Source organism: Capra hircus, chromosome 7 (genome assembly GCF_001704415.2).
Source record: "Capra hircus breed San Clemente chromosome 7, ASM170441v1, whole genome shotgun sequence".
NCBI lineage: Eukaryota > Metazoa > Chordata > Mammalia > Artiodactyla > Bovidae > Capra > Capra hircus.
This window is the reverse complement of record NC_030814.1, coordinates 62,798,289-62,819,977: the sequence shown is the minus strand read 5'-3', so window position 1 is coordinate 62,819,977 and position 21,689 is coordinate 62,798,289. Positions and strand designations below refer to the sequence as shown.

Genomic DNA, 21,689 nt, shown 5'->3' with positions numbered 1-21,689 from the left:
TTGTAAATGAAATTTTATGATACCTAGGATTTGACTCAAAATTTTTCAGGGTTGGTAGAAGGGAAGTAAGATGAAGCAAAGATTAGCGTTGATTTACTAATTGTTGGAGATGAGAGATTGGCCCACAGGGTTCATTATAATCTTCTCTTGATATTTCCAGTTCTTAAAATTATTTACAATAAAAGTTTGAAAAATATAATCTAGTAAGAAAAGGTAGTTAGAATTTTTCTTTTGTCTCAAATGTAACAGGAAGTAGGTCAATGAAAAATAAGCCTTCCCCTTCATAAGACTAATGGTGTAACAGTCTTGAAAATTCAGCTTTGCTTTGATGGGTAGAGGCTGGAAGCTGGCGCCTCTGTAGCTAGAGATACTTCCCTCTTATTGTGAGGACGCCCTGACACCCAGGAAGAGAAATACGGAATCAGGAAGACGCCATGGCCTCGGAGAATCATGGTGACATACGATAGGATACCCACTTAAGGGGGAATATGCTTGCACTCACTAGTCTTATACCTGCTGTCCAGGTGGGGTTATGAGCTGAGTGAGTGAGTGGTGCTGTAAATCCTTTGTTTTATTCATAAACCCAACATGTGAGGTTTTTTTTTTTTTTTTTTTTTTTTAGAAAACAATGTCTTAATTTGGGTTGCTATAACAAAGTTGCACAGTGTCTTATGAACAGAAATTTATTTCTCACAGTTCTGGAGGCTGTAAGTCCAAGACTGTGGTGCCAGAACGTTTCAGGTTGCAGATTGCTTGCTGTATCCTCATGTGGCAGAGTGAGGGTGAGGGTGTGCTCTGGGGTCTCTTTTAAAGGACACTAATCCTATTCATGAGGGCTCCATGCTCATGGCCTAAGCACCTCCCAGAGGCCCTGCTTCTAATACCATCACATTGGAATTAGGGTCTTAACATATGAATTTGGGGGAACACGAACATTCAGACCATTGCAAAGTACCTGGTGTTAAAGTGCTTAATTTAGTTAAATTGGAGGTGGGGGTGTTATACTAGGGAGAATGAGGATAGACTCTGAACCTGGAAGGCCACAGAACTACTTTACAACAGGCTTTCCTGTTCCTTTGCAACTTGAGTGCCGGCGAGTCCACTAAGGAAGCCTTTGGTTGCAGACTTGCCAGTTGATTAAAAGCTCCTGGGAAGCATGGCATGCTTTCCTGCTTCTGCCCTTTGGGTCAAACCATTCTTCTCCTCATTACCTTGTTATGACTGAGAGATGCAGCTTAAAAGCTGTATTCCAAGTTGTTCCCAGCTTGGGTGTCTATAGGATCTTCTTCAGTGGTTCAGCTCTTGTGCTCTTAGGCCAGAAGGGTTGAACCTGTGGCACTGTGCAGTCATGTGATTAGCACAGGGCAGGTATTAGGCTGTCTTTTCAAGTATTTGTTCTTCGGTGAATTTGTTGATTGGCAGTGCAGACACTTTGACCCTGAATATGTTTTGACTCAATGTTTGTGAATATAAACATGATGAACGCTATGCCAAGATTGAGTTGTTGTTAAGAAAGGCAATTGGGGTGGGCGGGGTAGGGGGTGGTGGCGAATATCATTGCTGCCACTGCTGCTGCTGCTGCTGAGTCGATTCAGTCGTGTCCGACTCTGTGAGACCCCATGGACTGTAACCCACCAGGCTCCCCCGTCCCTGGGATTCTCCAGGCAAGAGCACTGGAGTGGGTTGCCATTTCCTTCTCCAATGCATGCAAGTGAAAAGTGAAAGTGAAGTCGCTCAGTTGTGTCCGACTCTTAGTGACCCCATGGACTGTAGCCCACCAGGCTCCTCCATCCATGGGATTTTCCAGCCAAGAGTACTGGAGTGGGGTGCCATTGCCTTCTCCGGGTAAATATCATTAGGACAGTTTAATTAATTGGTCTAATCTTGATACTGCATAAATTTTTTGTCTTTTTTCGGTTTAGTTTCACTCAAAACATTCTTATAAAATTCAAATCTTTTTGATGTAAATCTTATAATTTATTGATCAAGTTTTGGTTATATACAATACCACTGGTTGTAACTTTTGCAGTTTTTCATCGTTTCTTACAAAGTCTGATTTTTTTTTTTTTAACCAATCAGTTCAGTGTTAGAAAAATCTGTAACACATTTGACCATGTACAGTTTTAGCCACTGTCTGTTTAATTTTATCTTGCTTATTTCTACTAGTAATAGTTCTTGTGAGTTAGGGAAAGGAGATACCCTATCTTGGCTAGTCATTGAGATACCTGCGAATAATTTCCTTGGCAATTCTAGTGGCAGACTTTGGTAGCACAAAATATCACCACAGAGGAATTTCACAGCTTCATTATGTTCATTAGCATAGATAATGAGAATATGTTAGTCCCCTAACTTTTTAGATTTTTATGTTATTGGTATTTTACTATGTATCAGTATTCAGTGGTAACAAAAAATATCTTTTAAGCTATGCACTCATACTTTTTTCCTAAGGCTACTAGTGTTAGTTGCTCAGTCATGCCTGACTCTTTGGGACCCCATGGACTGTAATCCAGCAGGCTCCTCTGTCTGTGGAATTCTCCAGGCAAGAATACTGGAATGGGTAGCCATTCCCTTCTCTAGGGGATCATCCTTATTCAGGGAATGAACCCAGGTCTCCTGCATTGCAGGCGGATTCTTTACCATCTGAGCCGCTAGGCTTCTAGTAGACTATATTTAAATAAGTAAGACCACATGTCCCCCTCCCCCCAACACAGACACTTTATAGTCACTTTCAATACGCATATAATAAAAAGTATGGAATGAATTCCCCCCAAACAAATCCTCTCAAAATTGCGATTTATATTGCAGGTCTGTGCACCTTTTTAAAAAAAAAATTTTTAATTTTTACTTTATTTTACTTTACAATAGTGTATTGGTTTTGCCATACATCAGCACAGACAGAAGTTGATTTTGACTTCCGTGCTGGTCATCTCCTCACCATTTTGTTTGTCAAGAGTGCACTCAAGAGAAGAAGAGCTTCTGAAGTCAGAGTTTAGTAAGGGCCTAAAATAACTAGAGGAGGAGAGAATAAAAGACAGAGTGACTTGCTTACCCAAGACCCACTTCATGATGAGCATTTCTGTCCAGGAGAATTGTGTAGTTTTCACTCTGAAGATCTGTTTCGGGTAGTCTGTGAAGGTTTCGTTGGGCAGGGTTTTCACGCCTTCAAAGCGGTCTGATGCGTTCACAACTAACAGTCCCAAGAAGATTGTGAAGGAAACTGCATGGGCTACAAATTTCATGAAAGGGCTCCTCAGTGTTCGTCCTAGCTGAAAACAAAATGTGTATAAGACACGTTAATCTGGCAGCTGCATGCAGGCGCAGGGCTCTCTTTAAAAGGCGTTTGCTGAAAGTTGAACCAGAGAATTCTTCATTTTGGACAGAAGCTGCTCGCCAAACCCAGACATTTTCTAGAGTTTTTATGTGAGAGGCTGCTTGACTGAATCCATTTTCTGATTATTTTAATTTTTCCTGTTTAGAAAATTCAGTGGGAGTGGTAAGAGAAAGGAGTGGCATACACTGATGTAACATCATGTTACAGTCTGACTGCACAGCTACCCACAACCACATGGAAAAGAATTTTATGCTTTTTGAATCTAGAAAAAAAAAAATCTGTTTCAATAGAGTTCAGAATTTTTTTTTAAAAATTACACTTTGGATATGCTCTGTTGCTCTTTGGTCTATTTTCTTGGATTTTAGGTGAGATGATTAATTTTCAGCATTTCTTCTATCCTGGTAAATTTATTTAAGGCTGTACAGTTTGCGCTAGGTTCTGCTTTAGCCATGTTCTATACATTTTGACTTGTAGCATTTTTCTTGATACTCAATTATAAATATTTTATAATTTCCCTTTTGATTTCAGGTCAGAGGTTATTTAGTTTTTAGACACACAGGACTTTCCCCCCTTGCTTTAAAAAATCCTAATTTTATCTCAGTATGTTCAGATCATAGCCTCTATTATACTTCTCTAAAACTTACTGAGATTTTCTTTGTGGCCGAGAACGTGTTTAATTTGTGCAGTTCCATGTGAACCTGAAGTGATCCAAAAGATGCCTTGTTAGGGAGCAGGTATTGGTCACATCTTCTTATCCGTGGCTTGCCATACAAAGGCCACTTGGATCTCTGAGATGTAACTCGAGGGCTGCATAAGGGGTCTTTGCTGACTCTCGTGAATGAATTCACTTGGGTCTCTTCCAGGTCACTGCTGTTACCCTCACCTAATCTGACCCTCAGCCAGGTGTACTAATAAGACAAGAGCAAAGAGGAGGACCTTTTCTGGAACACAGTTCCTTCTCCGGGCAAATGTTCAGTTATAGTCGGTGACCAATTAATGTTCATGTTCTGCTTCATTCAGGAGTCCCAGAGTGAAATGTCAGCCAGCATATAGAGTATTGGTTCAGCAGAAGATCAACTATAGGGTTTCTCCTGGTGAAACTTCCCTAACTGTGACTATATTCAGTATAACATTTATAAATCAGATGGCTTGATAGTGTTTTTCAATATGCTTCAGTGTGATAATCATCCACTTTAACAGTGCTAGTTATTATTGTAACATTCTAATGCCATAGAACCCATGTGTTAAAATTAAAAATGATAGTTATTAAAAAAATCATTTTTTAAAAAACTGCATTTTAAGTGTGAACATTGGAAATCCCTACTTGTGCTGGAAAGGACTTGTTTGGAATCACCTGTCTTATCAGATTGTCATATGGCACTAGAATAACTTCAGAAGTGGACAGAGAGGTTTACCTGAAAACCATGAGGCCCACAAACATCCTACGCATAACATTTCTCTGTAAAGTTTAACCTTGTTATTTACAAGGTACGGACTGTAGATAATTTTTAGCCATAGGTAGGAGTACTAAATTCAGGATGCAGCAATTAAATATAAGGACAAATAAAATACCTCATATAAATTCAATGAAAAAATAAAAGGAATCTAACCATGTTTCATGTTGACTTATGAATGTGATGTCAAAAACCTGCTTTGAGTTTTTCAGCGTTTCACCTGACTGAGTTGGCCTTTTGGAGCCCATTTCACAGCCAACAAGCTGGGGTGATTTGCTGTAGACAGAGGCTCTCACATAGTCCCTGCGTGGCCTCCTGTCCCTGTGCCCTGCCTGGGGTGTGGAGGGGAGGGGAGTTGGAGAGTGGCTGCAGAGTGGGGGAGGAAGGGTTGGCAGGGCAAGGGATACCAGGCCTGCATGTCCCAGCAGGGTCCCAGAGATGCCAGACAAAGGTGGGGAGGATGGAGACAGACGCAGCTGTTAAAAGGGTTGGCTTCTCCTTAATGTTTCCCTACTCCTTAATCACTGGGCTCTAAGTAACATCTCCCGGTGACTACCTGGATGGGACATGGGGACACCTCTCCATCTTCTCATCGAGGCAGGTACCTGACTGCAGGGATCTGCCACACAGGTGCACCCTTGCTGGCCCTGGGATTCCCCCCAGGAGCTGCTTTGAGAAATTTAATGTTCTCTTGGTCCCCTCATTCAAATAGTTGTCTTCTGGCAGAAAATGCACCTGTCAGAGTTACTGTATTTATTGCAGACCATAAGGAAAATCCCTGAAAAGGCCCTTCAGTGTTGTGGAAGGTTACCCTGAACTCAGTCCCACTTGATTTAAGCCATAGGGAGGAAAAGCAAGGTTAGTAATTGATGCATTTTTTCCTATTTTTCTTCTGGTCTTGAAAGCATCTTTTTAACAGGTAAACATTATAAAGGTCAGATGAGATCAAATCATTTCAGTGATTTCCTCCTCCTTTTTTTGGTGACATTTCCTATTTGTCTCAATTTTTTGAAGTGAATTATGCTTGGGGAAAATTTGCTGCTTTCACAAGGCCACCAGGTGAACCAAAATAAAGGAGAAAAGTGCTGCTCTTAGTTGTGGAGTCATTAAAGCTGGGTCAGATGACAGTGTTAGGTGTAAAAAGAGGTGGAAGAGCTTCAGAAGACATGGGCCTTGGTGTGCTCTGCCAGAAGAGCACAGCTGGTGAGTCTGAAACATGGGCTCAGGCAGCTGCATCATTTCTTGGCCCTGATGAGCTGACAATGTATCAGGAAACCCAAGCTTGCAGCCCTAAGTCTCTGGCTCACCCCAGACTTTCTGGGTGCTATTCTTTTACTCTGGGAAACAGATAAATATGAGAATAACTGAGTAGTTCTCCCGAATTAGCTCCAAATGAACTTCATTCTCCAGCCCTCAGGGTGGGCACCTGCTTTTACTTGTCGACACCCCTCTGTGTTTAGTGTCATTGGGCTCTTGACCCACAACTGGAAGCACTTAATGGGGACCCCTCAGCCACAAGCCCATGAGGCAGGCCATGACTGCAGGAGAGCATGCAGAGACTCTTGCCAGCATCTCTCCTCACTCAGAACCCCCAGTCTTTCTCATCAAATGCCATCCTCACTCGCTGCCTGCTGCTCGTGGCCACAAGCAAGGGCTTAGTGTACAAGCTGTGCAAAGCTGAATCAGCTGAGGCAGACTTTGGATCAAGCATTTTCAAAAAGAAACATACAAGGCTGGAGTGGGTCTCAAATTTTTGAATGACCTTAACTAAATTCGTGGCCTGTTATTCAGAATGCTCCCTCAAAAATTCTTTTTAAAAATCTCTAACCCAGGGCTCAGGAATCTTCTTTCTTTGAAGTGGGGAGTATATATTCACTCAGCACATGGTGTCTCTGATCATTGTGTTTTCACATTACCATATGATTCTGCTCTTTGTCTTGGGGGCTGAAGCGGTGCTGAGCAATAGTGGGTTATAAAGGTCGGGCTTCTAAGGAAAGAAGAGGAATGAGCAGTGAAAATCACATGGTGATTCTGACTCCTCCCTTCTAGAAAAGCCCTGCTAACTATAAAGCTCTGAATCAGAGTCATTCCAAGGTCAGTAGTTAGCAGCTAAGATCTTTACATTCAGCACTGAAGGCTGTAATGCTGCTGATGTAACTGGGTGATTGGCAATGCTGGGATGTGTATGTGTACATGGACAGTGGCTAAGGTCAGGTCTCTGCAGCAGAGACCCTGGATTTAAATCACAGCTCTATGGTTTTTGGCAAGCTTCTTAATCCCTTTGTGTCTCAGTGAATGCGCCTGTAGGATGGGGATAAAATAGTACTTATTGCATAGAGTTGATGTAGGGAATGAATTATTTAACATGTGCAGTGAAGCACAGCTACTGGCCTATAGGATATACTCGGTATTTGGCACTCGAGAGCTTTAGGCAGTTCTCCTAAGAGGAAACTTAAAATTGACGTACTAAAAAAAAAAAAAAGACCGTAAAAGAAAAAATCGACTGACTCTTAAAAAGCTTGTGTGCAAGGATTCACAAAGGGAGACCTCTATAGCGTCCTTGTGTATTTATGTTATGAGCCCTTTGGGGAACTATCTATGGACAAGTTGATGGACACTGCAGGTGATGGAGCTAAAACAAACTGTAAGAGTTGCGTCTTCCCTTCAAAGTGGCTGATTTTCTAGTGGAGACAGAAACAAGCAAAACCCTGGTAGGAAATGGGTGGAGAGATGGGGAGAGGATTTTGCAGGGCTCACACTTGGCTAAGGATGAGGTGGTGGTCAGCCCTCTGGCACTTGTAAGTCCTCTCCCAACAGGGTGACATGTGATGGACCCTCTGTCTGGATTTGAGGGCAGCAGCTATTGGAACAGAAGAGCAGAAAATGCTCTATTTCCTGGCACAGATTCCCCCTCTGTGGCAATGCTTTAAACATTGCATTAGGGTTTTTATTTAATCATGCGTCACTCCAGTATTCTGGCCTGGAGAATTCCGTGGACTGTACTAGTCAATGGGGTCACAAAGAGTTGGACGCAGCTAAGCGACTTTCACTTCATTTTCAGCTCTCTGGTAGCTACAGATGAGGAGGATACAAAGACCTGGGGAGGCCCTGTCCCCTCTCTGTCTTGTCTCTGGACGACATTGCAGCTTTGTCAAGGCTGGGCAGTGTCTCGTGCTTGTCTCACTAGATGATTTTGTTGGGATGAGACTAAGGAGGTTTAGGGCAGTGGCTAACATTTTAACATTTCTGCATGCATGAGTTATGAACTGTTAGATTACACAGTGCAAAGACATCAGGTAGGAGTCTAAAGTTGCTTACAGCTCTCGCCCAAGTCTGGGTACTAATTTATAAGGACAGCTGGACCACAAGGGTTAACAGGTAACAGAGGTAGACAGCTTCCCCTCTTGTACTTGCATAGCTAGAACTTGTGCAGTTCCTCAGCGCTCCCGATGCCGACTTCTCCCATCTACCTGCTGCTGAGAGACTGTTTGAGCCCTTGAGGATGATGGTTATTTTCTCAGCTCTCGGATTTTTTTTTTTTTCCAGCTCTCAGATTTTAACAGACAGACAACCTAAATTATGAATCAGAATGGGAAATCAAAGGACGGAAAACAGTGCAATCAGTCATAAAAGCCCTTTGGCATGGCAGCCCTTGTTTAGAGGATAAAGAGCTCTCTGGGAAGAGATTTACCTGAGAGCATCCACGTGAACAAGAACTCACCAACCCTTCAGTGGTAAAACGATGTAAAGTCACTGTTCTCTTTATTGACCCTGATAAACCAGTGCCGCACTCCAGACCTGTAGTTATTACCGTATGTACGCGTCTGTGACTTGGTTACCCTCTTTAGTCTTCATGTTAGTAAGCTCAACTCCTGTTGACACTCTACACCTATGTCATCTCCTTATTCAGCTGTCTTTTTAGGGACCCTCAGAAACTTACATAAAAATATAATGGACAGCCTTGGGAATTCACTAGGAAAGATGTGATGAGGTTATTCTGGCAGGCTCAGAAGTTTTGGTCTCTGATAGTTGTTAAATTTGGACAGCAACTATTAGGAAGTAAATGCACCATTAAGTTGGAAACAGAAATCTAAACATTTGCTAGACATGGATGGACATTAGCAGATTGATGAGGCTTAGCAGTGACGTTTTATGAATACATTTATAAAAGCATCAAAAGTCTAATTTCTTTGAGGGAGGTATAGGAAAGCTCTTAGCACATGGAATTGCTAGAATGACTGGCTTTTCTATAGAATTACTGGACAGATATAAAGGCACGACCCATGGGTAGAGAGACACCAGCACCTTAACAGAGTTCCCCACCGGGCCACTCCTCTTGGGGACCAGGGGCCTTTAGAGAGGGCTGGTTTCCCTACACAGAAGATGTGACTTCTCTGTAATCCTCAGAAATCTAATGTCTCTCCCAAACTTGGAAAGACTTCTTTCTAAATGGTGAAAGGAAAGACTAAAGTATCTTGACTGTTTTATCTGTCCTTTGGCTGCCCCAGAGTGAGTTTGACAAGTTCTTTAATGAGGAATCTTTCCTTGGAATGAGCATTGCCACCAAAAATTATCTCATGCTGTGGAATAATGCTTGTCACTTAGCTATGAACACACCCCTCCACTGCACTGAGCTCAGAGTTGGAGCCCGGAAAGTGCAAAGAAACCACAAGTGGCTTAATGGCAACCTCATGTTTATCTCAAGTGCTGTTTTTGTTTTTTGTCTTGTTGGACATTTCAGGAACACAAAATGTTGATCAGACAAGTATCTGAAGAGAGGGGAGGAAGCTCTAGCCATGGGGCCAAACTTTGCTGTAATCATTACTTCTAGAATATTCCAGAAGACTGCTATAGAACCCTTGTGTTCTATAGTGACATCTGTCTCGAATTTACTGGATTACTGGGTCCACAGAAAGTCCAGGCTTTCTCCCACTTCCACCATCCTCCCCTCTTTTTGGCATCACATCTGCATAATGTTGACTAGGAATCTTCTTAGATCTACTGAAAATGTAAAAAATGTAGTCATCAGCTGCAGATCATCTCTTTCTGAATGTTTTCGCAGGTCGGTTGAGGCAAGCCAGTTTGCTGGTGTTGCTTAGTCCCAGTTCCCTGGAAACCGCCACACGTAGTTTAATGGCAAAAGTCAGCATGGGCAGTGGTTGGCTGTAATTTTAATGACTGATGTCCTAGAATCAGTCGGGGGCTTACGGAATGTAAAGGCAAAGTCCCCATCCATCTCTGGATGAAGGCGGTGATCTAATTTGCAGTACAGACTAGATAATACCAATATGAAAACAAGTGCCCCAAAATCAGTGACCAGTGCTGATCCAGTTTCAAATCTGCCTAGTCTTTTTTCATTCACTGTGCTTTTCCCAGCTCATGATAAAGGACAGAAAAGATTGTTTTTCCATCCGTATGTATCATTTGGGGAATACTGATAGAGCAATCTGTGCCATGGTAGGGGTGCAGGCATAGAAACAAAATCCTCAATAGATATAAGATTGGACACCACAAATATTCAGTATGAGGACTTTTATTTTTAATACTGTTCTACAGGAGAAGGAGTCTGAGTCCTGATTACATTCTCTGATACCCCTCCTATTCTAAGGCAGTCACTCCATTGCCCTCCTTTGTAGGCAGCCTCATTAGCAGATCTGAAGCCTTGGACCCATTTTCCTGGCATGAATTTTCTCATGGTGGAGCTGACAAGAGGATCCATTCACTGGTGACACTTTTATTAACTGCATTAGCTGACCAGATTCCCCGTGGAACTAATCTCCCTGTAGTCATATTTCTACCGAATGTTGATTACCTAAGCTTAGTTCTTTTTGTAATAAGTCACAGAGCTTTGGAACCTCTGATGACTATGTAACCCATGAAACATATTTCAGAATTTCTGCATGATTCGTCTTTATAGGCACTCGCTCTTGCCTGAAGCTGGAGTAACCACTGGTGCCTTCTGTGGCTTTGAATCAGAAGGGCTGTAGGCATGGTGGAACAGGAGGTGCGGCAGCTTGGCACCTGCAGACCTCACTTCTTCTGTTATAGGCAGGAACCAGACAGCCCCCTTTCTGAAGCAAAGAACCTAGCATGACGCCTTTCTAGCTCCCCTCCTTTTTTCTTTGGCTGTTTTCCTTCTCATGACCTAATTAGCTGCCCATGTGGGCCAGAACCCAGACAAAGAAGCTGGGAAACAAGGAAGATGTTGAGGCGGATCTGCAGTGCCCCAGTATGAGAAGCCTTTGATTCTCAGCAACTAGTCATTTCTCTTCTCTGAATCTGCTTGTGAAGTGCATACATCCTAATTGAGAGAGTTTATAAGGTGTTCCGTGAATGGGGCTTAGCAAAAAGAAAGACTCAGTAAGCACTGGCTGGCCATTCTCTGATAGCCCTCCTGCTTGAAGGCAGTCAGTTCATTGTCCGCCTGGCTAGGTGGCCTCGTTAGCAGACCCGAAGTCTCTGGCCCATCGTCCTGCTGGCATGAGTTTTCTCTTGGTGGATCTGACAAGAGGATCCATTCACTGAGGACACTATTGATTGCATTAGCTTATCAAATTCCCCATGGAACTAATTCCTGTCATCATTATTATAATTATTATTACTGTGGGTTTTGAGGCTGTGTTTAGGAGACTGCATAATTAGAAAAGGAAAAGTGCCTTTATTCCCCCGTATTCTGTTATTGATCAGATTATGCCTCATGTATATAAAAGTTTCCACGTTATCACTCTTCTGGCTTTTAAGAAAATGATTTAAAAAAGCAAACCTTAGCATTTTCCCTCTTAAGTGGTTTTCTACTTTCGTTGGGTATCTCAGGGCTATTTTCTTCAAATGTGGGAAATGATCAGCTGCATATTTGGACAAAATGGACTTCACATTATGCTAAGTAGAGAGAAGAAATAACCGCAAAGACATGCACCTTAAGCAGTCTGTACCTTGCTGCACGGAGCAATCCAATAGGCTATGGCGAGAAAAGGGAGGCCTAGGGAGACTCCAAAGACAGCCAGGAATTTCACAGCGATAGACTGTTGACGTAAGCCTGAGAGATTTTCATACCACATGGTAAGCAATTGCTGCTGACAGTTAGGATGAGCAACGAACTGTAAAAACAAAACAAAAACAAAAGGAAAACGCAAACAGGAAAATGGCATCGGTAGCACTTGAACAGTATATGGCCTCTGAGTAGCCCAGGGCTGACATGCTCCCCTGGGGCGGGGTGGCCTGCGTGTTAGAGAGGGAGCAGCTGGTCAGGCACCTGCTGGGTCCCTCTGACTTGGGGATGCTGGGGCCTTTGTGCTGTGGCCAGAGCTCTCACAGGACTGGCTGCATCAGGGCTTGGCAAACCGAGGTCCCTGAGAAGTCTCAGGCACAGAAAACAATAGCCAGCTTCTGGGCAAATGCTTGTCTCCAACCCCTGGAGACTTATCTCTGGGCAGAGTTCATCTGGGAGTCAACATGTTGGAATAGATGGAGCCTGAATGGGGTTTTAGAGTCAACATGGGTTTGAATTTTGCTTCTACCATTTACTAGCCAGGTGGCCTTGGGCCAGCTACTTAACCTCTCTGAGTTTCAATACTGTTCTCTGCAAAACAGAGTCTGGCACATTGTTCTGTAAGATTGCATGAGATGTTGTAGAAAAGTTGCACTCTCATTTCCTAACCTTGTGTGTTTCCGGATGACGCGTTAGCCCTCCTCAATGTTCCCTCCCTGGATTTCTGTGGTGTTGGGCTTGGGCCCACGGTGCTTGTTGTGTCCCCATACAGTAGCTTCTCCCTGCCACCTCCCTTCTCTTGGAACTGCCTTGCCCTAGTGGCCGGGTTACAAGATGGGACTTTTGCGGACGTTTTGTATCGTGTTGATCTTACCCCTCTTGACAGATGTTGGACCAAGGGTAAAACCCAGACTTAAACTGGATCCACTGGGTTTTCTCAGCTGTGTATTTGAGCCTGTGATCAAGAAAGGCCGTCTTTTTACTTACTGAGGGGTTAATGTGTGGCCTTGAGAGATCTGGGTGGCTATCTTCCACTGTGTGCACTAAGTAGCAAAACAAGCCAGTTAAAGAGAGAGAAAGAAGAATGAAGTTGTCTAGAAAGATGCTCCTACCCCCTCTGAGGCCCAGCTCCACTTTGCCCACATGGTCCACGAGACATCTGTAGATTCAAATACAGCATCTTCCTTTTTCTGTTTGATTCAGCGAGTTGACTTGAGTTGCTGCAACCAAACATCCTCTACCTACAAATATTTGGTGCTACTTGGCCATTTGTCCATTTGATTCTGTCTTGGCCAGTAGAAACTGGCAATAGGCAACATTTAAGTAACGTTAATGGGAATAAAGTACACAGTTGAGAAAACTATGCTCCTTAGCTTATTTCCTCCCTGTGACAAAGGTGAGCCAGTATTTGCTTTAGGCAGCCCTGCTCTTTGGCCCCATCAGGATAGCCATGTGCCTTTAGAGCTGAGACTAGAGCAGATAGACTGAACATTCTTCAAAAAGAGTGACTTTTCAGTGGATCATAATGTCCCAATTTTTATCCTGTTTGCCTCACTGGGTATTAAGAGGACATATACAGCAATTTCTGGGAAATGCAAAACATTCCCTTTTCATTATAAGAACAATAAAAATAGAGCTATTTAAAAAATTCTCAACGCAGATGGCAACCACTGCCTGTTTCCAGTTTCTGGGAACTCACAGTAGCGGCCAAATGATTTGTGAGGATGCTATCAAAGCTTTATTTGGCCCTGCAGCAGCCCCTGGTGATACTATTACTCAATCATTAGCTGCAAATGAGGCTTTTTGGTAGATAGCATTATTAGGTTCATTGCAACCGTTGTGGTTTTTCCCTTCAACAACCAGAGCAACAGATTCTCCTCAACCCAGGTAGGAGCCCTCAGGTCATGCTATGGTTTCCTGTGCCCTTGCTGGATCACCACAAAGTGGAGCAAACAGCAGACCGTCCTACACGTGTTTTGGTGATTCTCAGCCTGGTCACAACACGGTCCCATGGCAGGCCGGCTTGCAGACATGAGGGCCAGTCAGTTTTGTTTTTCAGCAGTGAACCTTCTCTGGGTGCTGACGTGGCCCTGCTCAGGAGCAACGCACAGTGCCATGAAGTGGCGGAGGTTGCTTGGCTCACCCTGTGGCTCCCTGCACCGTGGCTGCTCTGGGAGGACCCTTGTCCTGATGCCCACCATTGGCCTCTCTGTCTTTATCTGGGGAGGGCCCTTTCATTCACCTTCTGCTGCCTTCTGCAGACAAACCAGCGTAACAGATTGGCAGCAGTGCAGGAAGAGGAGAAATTCTGAGCGAGGACAAAGTGGGAACTGTTCCCACTCACCCTCACCTCCCGCAGAGGAGGCCAGTGGACCCAACTTAAACAAGGGAGGCTTTCTTGAGACTCTGTTCTCCTCTGACTAGGCTTTTGTTAATTTCCACAGTGTCATTTCTTCCTCCATCATAAAGCAGCCTAGCTCCAAACATGCTATTTATTTGTAGACAGACTTATAACATAATGCTCCCCAAAAGCTGATAGTAGCTGATAGCCAAAGCCCAAACTGCTGTTTATCTTTACTGTATTTGTAGCAGGACTTAGAAGGCAACCTCATAGGAAATAATTCAGTGTGTATCACAGATTTTTTTCCCCCACTGTGCTTTTGAAGCGCAGAGAAACGTTCCTAACCCAAGGGAGATGAGAGTAACATGAAGCAGGCTATCAAGACACAACGCACACCCTAAGCAGAAGAGCACTCAGCCAGGGAACAAAGGCAGGAGCAGGGGGAGAATCTTCAAAAGCAGCGTCAGAGAGAAACAGAGGAAGAAAAGCCCACAGCTAGATACGATAGAACGGGAGCTCAGAGAAACAGTGTAGTCGTGGCCAGCTTTTTTTGCCATCTGGCCCACAAGAGGGTGGATTGATCAAAGGATGGATTGCCCAGGCCATTCCTGCCCCGCAACCATTCTGGACTGAGAGTATGCTACGTGGTTATGAATGTTCTTCAAGGGAAGAACTGGTTTGACCACCTCAGCTTTCCCATCTATGTGATTCATACTCTTCCTCACAGGGAGTAATGACCTGGAGCCGAAAATATGTTAAGATAGGCTTATGTGGAGTGCAGCAGCCTGTCAGGAGAATATATGTCAGACCGTACCCACGGCTGGGTTGGGTTGTTCCAGAGCACTAGGCTGAGGCCGGGAGCTAAGCAATTAAATTGGAAAGAGAAGTAGAAGGGAGCTCTGAGACAGAATTCCCTGTCCTGGTAAAGGAGACCGGGAAACAGGACTTGAAGGCCGGGAGGGACTAGAATTCATGTGGCCCCCGGTTTCTGAGTCCATCTCAAGCCAGTTATTGTGGTGGCGTGTTTGACCAGCCTTCATGTTTAGTATAATATTTATACCCAAAGCTAGTTTTCTGTGAATATCTCGCCTAAACGTCCTATTCCTCCCAGTCCCTGCTGACTTTTTAGTGAGAATACGGTACTGGCATATGGGGACTCTTGGGCATATTGGCCAAATCCTGGCTCTTAATTTGTTTCAGTTGATCCATTCATTGTTATTTTCCTTTTATAAGAAAGCCCTTTCACTCTTTTCCCTGCTTTATATTCATTTACAAGGAAATATCTGATATTTTAAGAATAGTTAGTTGAAGACTATCAACATGCCTTAACTAACTGTTGAGTATTTTTTCGGCTGTTTCATGGAATGTTAACACCCTTAGGTCACGTATTCCTATTACGACAGACTTTCCTGATGGGGGTGTGTTTAAGTTTGTGGATTGGAGCGAGGCTGCCCGGGATCAAGTTCAGGTCCTGCCACACACTGGACACGTGATCTTAGATCACTGATGCTTCCCATGTTTAGTTTCTTTTCTCTGTAAAATGAGGCTAATAATGAAGATTCAGTGAGTCAGTATTTGTAAGTGTTTAGGACAGTACTTGGCAAATAGTAAGCGCTGTAGTGGTATTTAATAAACAAAATCAAGCCCATGATTCTCCTTTCTGAAATTTCCCATTTTTTCCCCTCCTTCCTCCTCTTGTTTCTCCATTCTCCTTCTCTCTGGCTGCGGTTCTACTCCACCCTCCTGTTTTCATTCTGTTCTCCACGTGGTTTGAGCGGAGTTTCTTGAAGTGTTGTTGCCTTTGGAAAGGTTCAAGTAGCCAGGCAGATGAGTGAGGCCACTCCTTGTCTAGCCTATGCCTCCCTCCTCGTCCTCCAATGAAAGCACAGTTTAGTTGATGCAGGCAATCAGCTGAAAGTGAACTGGTCTCCACGAGGGCAGTCAGGGTCACTGTCAGGCCTGCTCAGCTCCATGCTGACACCCCCCGCCCCCCACCATGGACTGCAGCACGCCCAGCCTCCCTGCCCCTCACCGTCTCCCGAAGTTTGCCCAAGTTTATGTCCATTGTCTCAGTGATGCCGCCTTAAAGACTATTAAATCTTGCATTTGCCTCTTTTACGGGTAGGGGAAAAGGGCTACCTTTGCTCTCAGAGGCTTTGAGGCTGTGTGATCTCCATCTCCATTAAACCCAGATTTTTCTGACACTAGGTTCATTTACAGAATAATGAGATGTGGCAATGCGTGATTTGATAAGCCAAAGAATAACTTAGCTAGGGAAAAAATTTATGAAATCTAGTGCTTATAGAGAAAATGACTTTATTTTCTGCAGAAAAACCATCAAAGGCTGATGTCCAATGTGACTGTGATCAGGATTTTTCACTTAGCTCATCACTAGCCTTTCCTTCTAGAAATCTTTTTACCCCCTGCCCTGGAAACTGTCTACATAGGCAAAGAGAGACAGGTACTATACTAGTCAAGTGGCTTTCTTTACTGTGGACAGTAAAATGGAATTAGAATAACCCTATGTTGCCACCGCCTATTTGAATCTTCTCATAGGAGTGGACATCTCGTAGGACGGGGAAGCCTGGTGTGCTGCAGTCCATGGGGTTGCAAATAGTCGGACAAGACTGAGCAACTGAACGACAGCAGAGACAATAGGGGTGGATCCAAGGGTGCTGATGTTACTCTGTCCCGTTTTTGTCTCGGCAAAGTCCTCAAGTCGTAGAAGTTGAGGAGGGAAGGAGAGAGATGGGAACGCCAGCTGTTGGCTAGTTTAGCCTGTTGGTTCGTTTGTGCATTCCTTCACTTCGGCGTACGTCTCCCCACCGCCACCTCTCACCAGTTGCTGTGTTCAGCACCGCACGTGAAGAGCAGTCGCAGTCCTTGTCCACGGAGAGCTCTTGGCTCTGTGACTGTGTAAGTGCAGTAGGGCTTAGCAGGAACACCACCAGTTCCAGAGTAGGCCTTCCGTGAATAAGCAAACGCGGAGTGCTCAGCCCATCAGTGTGCTTTCTCCTGCGTCTCTCCCTTTTGTGAGACTTATTATTGAGAGTCTCACATCCACGGCATCCATGTGGCTGCTTTGCCTACACAGATAACTTAACCTTCACTCTGTTCTCTGTGCAAGCAGTTAGCAGAGTGGTTACGTGCACAAGCTCTGAGGCTGGATGATCCTGGCTCAAATCCAGGTACGGCACTTTCTAGTTGTGTGACCCTGAGCGAGCCCCTTCACTGCTTCTAGCTTCGTGGTCCATGAGGGAGGAAAGTGTGTGCTGGGTGCTCAGTACGTGGCCTGGCGCTTTGGATTAAAGGTGGGCGTGGGTGTTCCTGCTGTTCCTGCTACCGCTTCTGCTCCCCATCCAGGGCTTTCAGTAGTTCTCTTTGCTCTTCCCTTTGCTGAGTTGACCCATCATCAGAGTTTTGAGTGACCATGGTGATTTTAGAGTTAAACTTTCCTGAGGAAACTTAGCATGTTTGATTACAATAAAAAAAGAAAGCAGAAGTTGTCATTGTTATATTAAGTTTCAAACCATGGAGCATTCTAGTATGGAGTCAACACCATCACCATGTTCACTGAACCTATTTACTTAGCCATGCGGCTCTTGAATGGGCACTACAGGAGGATAATCTGTGATAGTTCTAAATGATGGTGGAGAGTGAGAAGGAAAAGGTGTAGGGTTTGGAGCTTTGGGTAGGGAGCCTCAAAAGTCATACCTCTTTCAAGGAGCCTCTAAGCATGGGTATCAGTGGAAGGACTGATGCTGAAGCTGAAACTCCAATACTTTGGCCACCTGATGTGAAGAACTGACTCACTGGAAAAGACCCTGATGCTGGGAAAGATTGAGGGCAGGAGGAGAAGGGGACGGCAGAGGATGAGATGGTTGGATGGTATCACCGACTCAAAGGACATGAGTTTGAGCATTCTCCAGGAGTTGCTGATGGATAGGGAAGCCTGGCGTGCTGCAGTCCATGGGATGGCAAAGAGTCAGACATGACTGAGTGACTGAACTGAACTGAACTGAAGCGTGGGTAAAATGTTTTAAAATCACAGCTTGAGTGTTTTTACAGTTAGTAATTGAGGACCTAGTATATGAGGGAACTTTGGTTATATTATCTGTAATCTTCACAATAACCCTCCCAAAATGGACGCATTATCTACATCCTCATATACAAATGAGGATGTGTTATCAACCCCATCTTTCAGTTGAGGAAACTGAGACTTGGTCAGTTCAGGTTGCCCACAGTTCCACAGCTGGAGAATGGTGTAGTCAGAGTTCTAACTCAGGTTTTGTCTGATTCCAAAACCTGGGGTCTTTTCATGTGTAGGCTCCCTCTGGAAGTCTCTTGATTTGGTTGGCTTGGATTGTAGTTCTTCCTGATCTTAGTTCTTTGTCACAAGTGAAACAATAAAAAGCAGACATGTACTGAGCTCTCATATGGATCAGGCCCTGTGCTGAGCACTTGTGAACATTCTCTCGTTTAATTCAATATGCCCCTTATAAAGCTGATGGTGCTGTGAACATCAGATCTGACTCTACTGTGAACATTTCTTAACCACCTTATGCTGCCTTTCTCGGCTGAAGTTTCCTGCATCTTTTCTGGGTCAGATCCCTGGCAGATTCTATCTGCCAAGCAGAAGGGCCTCTCTGTGAGCCTACAGATTTCATGTGTGCCGAAGAGATGCTTATATGGTTTTCCAGCCAAAGTCCTAGGTGTCTCCTTTCACCCCCATGGCAGTGGGCTGCATCCTCTTGGAAAGGACAGTTGACCTCTGACTTTCTTCTCTAGAGCAGTAGATGTTCTATGCTAATCCCACACCCATTCCATTTGCATTGTTTGGGTTGGATGGAAGGATGGAGGGTTAGGGTTAGATGGATGGAATTTGGGCTGAGGAGAAAGGAAGCAAGTGAAAGAGAAGGAAAAAGAAGAACAGAGCAAACAAAGGGAGAGTCGGAGAGTTTAAAACCTGACTTTCAGCTGAGGTTCCCGCTTCTTCTCTTTTCCTTTCCATTTCCAGTCTCTGGCCAAACTCTGGCAAAGCTGTTCTCAGAGCCTTCCCAGAGTCGACCATCTCTGAGCTCTGCTCAAGGTGTCTCTGCTTGCCGGAGTGCTTTCCTTCTCATTTCCACACATCCAAGATTTGTCTAGCTCAGTAACCATCTCTTCCATGAAAGTCTGTCCTGCTCAAGTTAGAATCTCTCTTTCTCTCCTCTCAAGTAAGTCATGGTCTCCCTCTTTAATCATAGTTAATATGCCTGTATAATCCTCCGCTAGAGAGAAGACCCCTCCTGGAGGGTTCTTATGGTACTCATCATGGCACCCACTGCTTGGGTGTTCAGGCAGTGTTCTGTATGAGTGAGTGTGCAGCTAGAAGTTCAGACTGCAAACTGGTGCCATGTGCAGGACCTGACATAGTCCCTGTGGTGCAGCAGAATCTAGCACCTCTGGCCATGTCACCACATCTGGAAGAGACACATGGGAACAAGAGGCTGAAAGCTTGCTTGCCCCCCTCCACCGCTGGAGACACGATGAGTCGATAGATGACTGAATTCACATCCCCACTGAAGTTATTTTCACTACAGAAGTTCCAGGAGATTGGAAGACAGTGATGACAGCACTGTCAACAGCAACAAAACTTCATTCTCAAAGGTAGGCATGCCAGGAGTTTAGAGAGCTTACCAGGAGAAAACTCATCATCCTCTGGAAGAGGTGCCCAAGAGCTGCGCTGAGGAGTCAGCTGGGGCCTGGAACTCGGCTCAGGGCAGTTTTGCTTCTTGGCTTTTTATCTGTTGCTTCCGCACTGCCTCCTGCCCCTCACCTTTTGGCAGCACTGTCTTCAAGATTCTTCATTTGCTAACCAAACGAGTGTGCTCTAAACACTCCGCTCGCTGCCGGGAGATTCCCTTTGGACGCCGGAACAGATGCCTCTCGCTCGATTCCAGCTTCCCCCACCTCCTCTTCCACTTGTGCACCTGCTGGCCCAGCCAGCCCTGGCGTCCTTTTAGTCACGTCCACGGCCAAGGGTCCAGCCGGGCAGCTGCTGATTGAATGATTCAGGAAGTTTGCAGGGCAGCAAGAGGAGATGGGTGCTTCTGAAGGCTCTTGGCTGCCCACTGAGATTTGATATCATACCTTCAGTTGAGTAGCTTTCTTGTTCCCAGAGATAACTTCTCTGTTCCTGTTTCCCAGGGACAGCAGGACATGAAAAATTCTTTGACCTCAAATTAACCAGACCTTGAGATTTCCTGATCAATAGGGATTACTTACACAAACGCCCCAGGTTGGTAGGTTCTCAGGACTGTACCTGTGACTCAGCCCCATCTCTCTTGCCAGGGAAAGAATGATTTTGGGCTTCTCCCAGGATGAGCCAGTTCTTGAGTGCTCACACAGTGGCAGTGTACCTTGGCCGGCCCTCCTGGAGATAGATGCTGACGGTGATTTTTCAGGGCTCCTGGGAGTACTCCCACAGCTGTGAGCCCAGAGGGTCCTGATGAGCTGACTTGGTTTCTAGTCTGGCTAAGCTGTGGGCTCAGTGAGCTTCTAGCTGGCTCCAGATGCGGGCCTTTGCTCTTTCACAAGTATTACAAAGAGGCCATTCCCCATACCTGGGCAGTGACTGTCTCCACCCCACTTTCGGCTATGCCGTAGCCTAAAGAGAAATGGGAGCAGCTTCCAGCAAACCTTCTTGGATTATCTTCAACTACTCACATTCCTGAGCCCTCCCCTCCAGCCCAACTGTCCTGCATACTGTTCCCAGACATGGCCTATGTTGCCCTCCTGCCTGTTTCAAGGAGGTCCATCTTGCTCCGCTCTGGTTCGGTTCCTAATCAACTTTCAACATCCAAGTTTGTCTTTACTTTAAGTGATTCCAAGTCCCTCGAGCCCCTGAGATGCCCTGGACTCCTGGGTCTTGTACAGCCCGCTCAGGTGATAGTTGTGGTCTTGGGTCAAGTTGTGAATAGCTGGACTATGGTGTTTAGGTCTGAGCTCTTCTGCTGTTTTTAAGGGAACCTGCCTTTGTATCCTCAGGAGTTTTCAGCCTTATGTTTTGCACATAGCCAGTATTCAGTAAACACGTTGAATGATAAATTGTACTCTTCTGAAGCCTCTAAGATCGGCTACATCATTTTCTCTGACTCATAATCCTAGAATGATTTCTAAATATAACACGTCCTTTCCTACTCAGGATCTGATGAACACTGAACTGTCTTCACATCTTTAGTAGAGGGCAGACAGGGAGAGGTGATGAAAACTAAATCAGCCTCGTACCTTCTTGTGCCGGAGAAGATTGAAATGAGAGGCTAAAATAGGGTGTGAGGATTCTCTTTCGGACTGAATGAGGATTGTTTAATTTCAGTGGTCTGCCATTACCACTGCAAACACATCAATCTGGCAAATATTTATATAATATAGTAATTTCTGTTATTATAAAGAATAGCTAATGTTTATTGATTATTTATTCTTTGTCAGGCTCTTTGCTTAACAAATGCGAGGTTATTTAACCCTCACATCAATTCCTTGAGATACACATTGTTATATCCCTGTTTTAAATATGGCAGCATGAGACACAGAGAA

At 44.6% G+C, this 21,689-nt stretch overlaps 1 protein-coding gene across 3 annotated transcripts in view; it reads right to left on the bottom strand.

Moving 5' to 3' along the window:
- TRPC7 (transient receptor potential cation channel subfamily C member 7) overlaps positions 1 to 21,689 on the bottom strand; it is a 148,854-nt gene that overhangs the window by 55,704 nt on the left and 71,461 nt on the right. For 2 of the 3 annotated variants that reach the window (XM_005682964.2, XM_005682965.2), the window contains 2 exons: positions 11,718 to 11,882; positions 3,050 to 3,266 (listed from right to left, as the gene is read on the bottom strand). In XM_005682964.2, coding sequence (XP_005683021.2) covers positions 3,050 to 3,266; positions 11,718 to 11,882 — 382 coding nt within the window. The remainder of the gene's footprint in view (positions 1 to 3,049; positions 3,267 to 11,717; positions 11,883 to 21,689) is intronic. The other variant, XM_005682966.2, reaches the window with a different exon arrangement.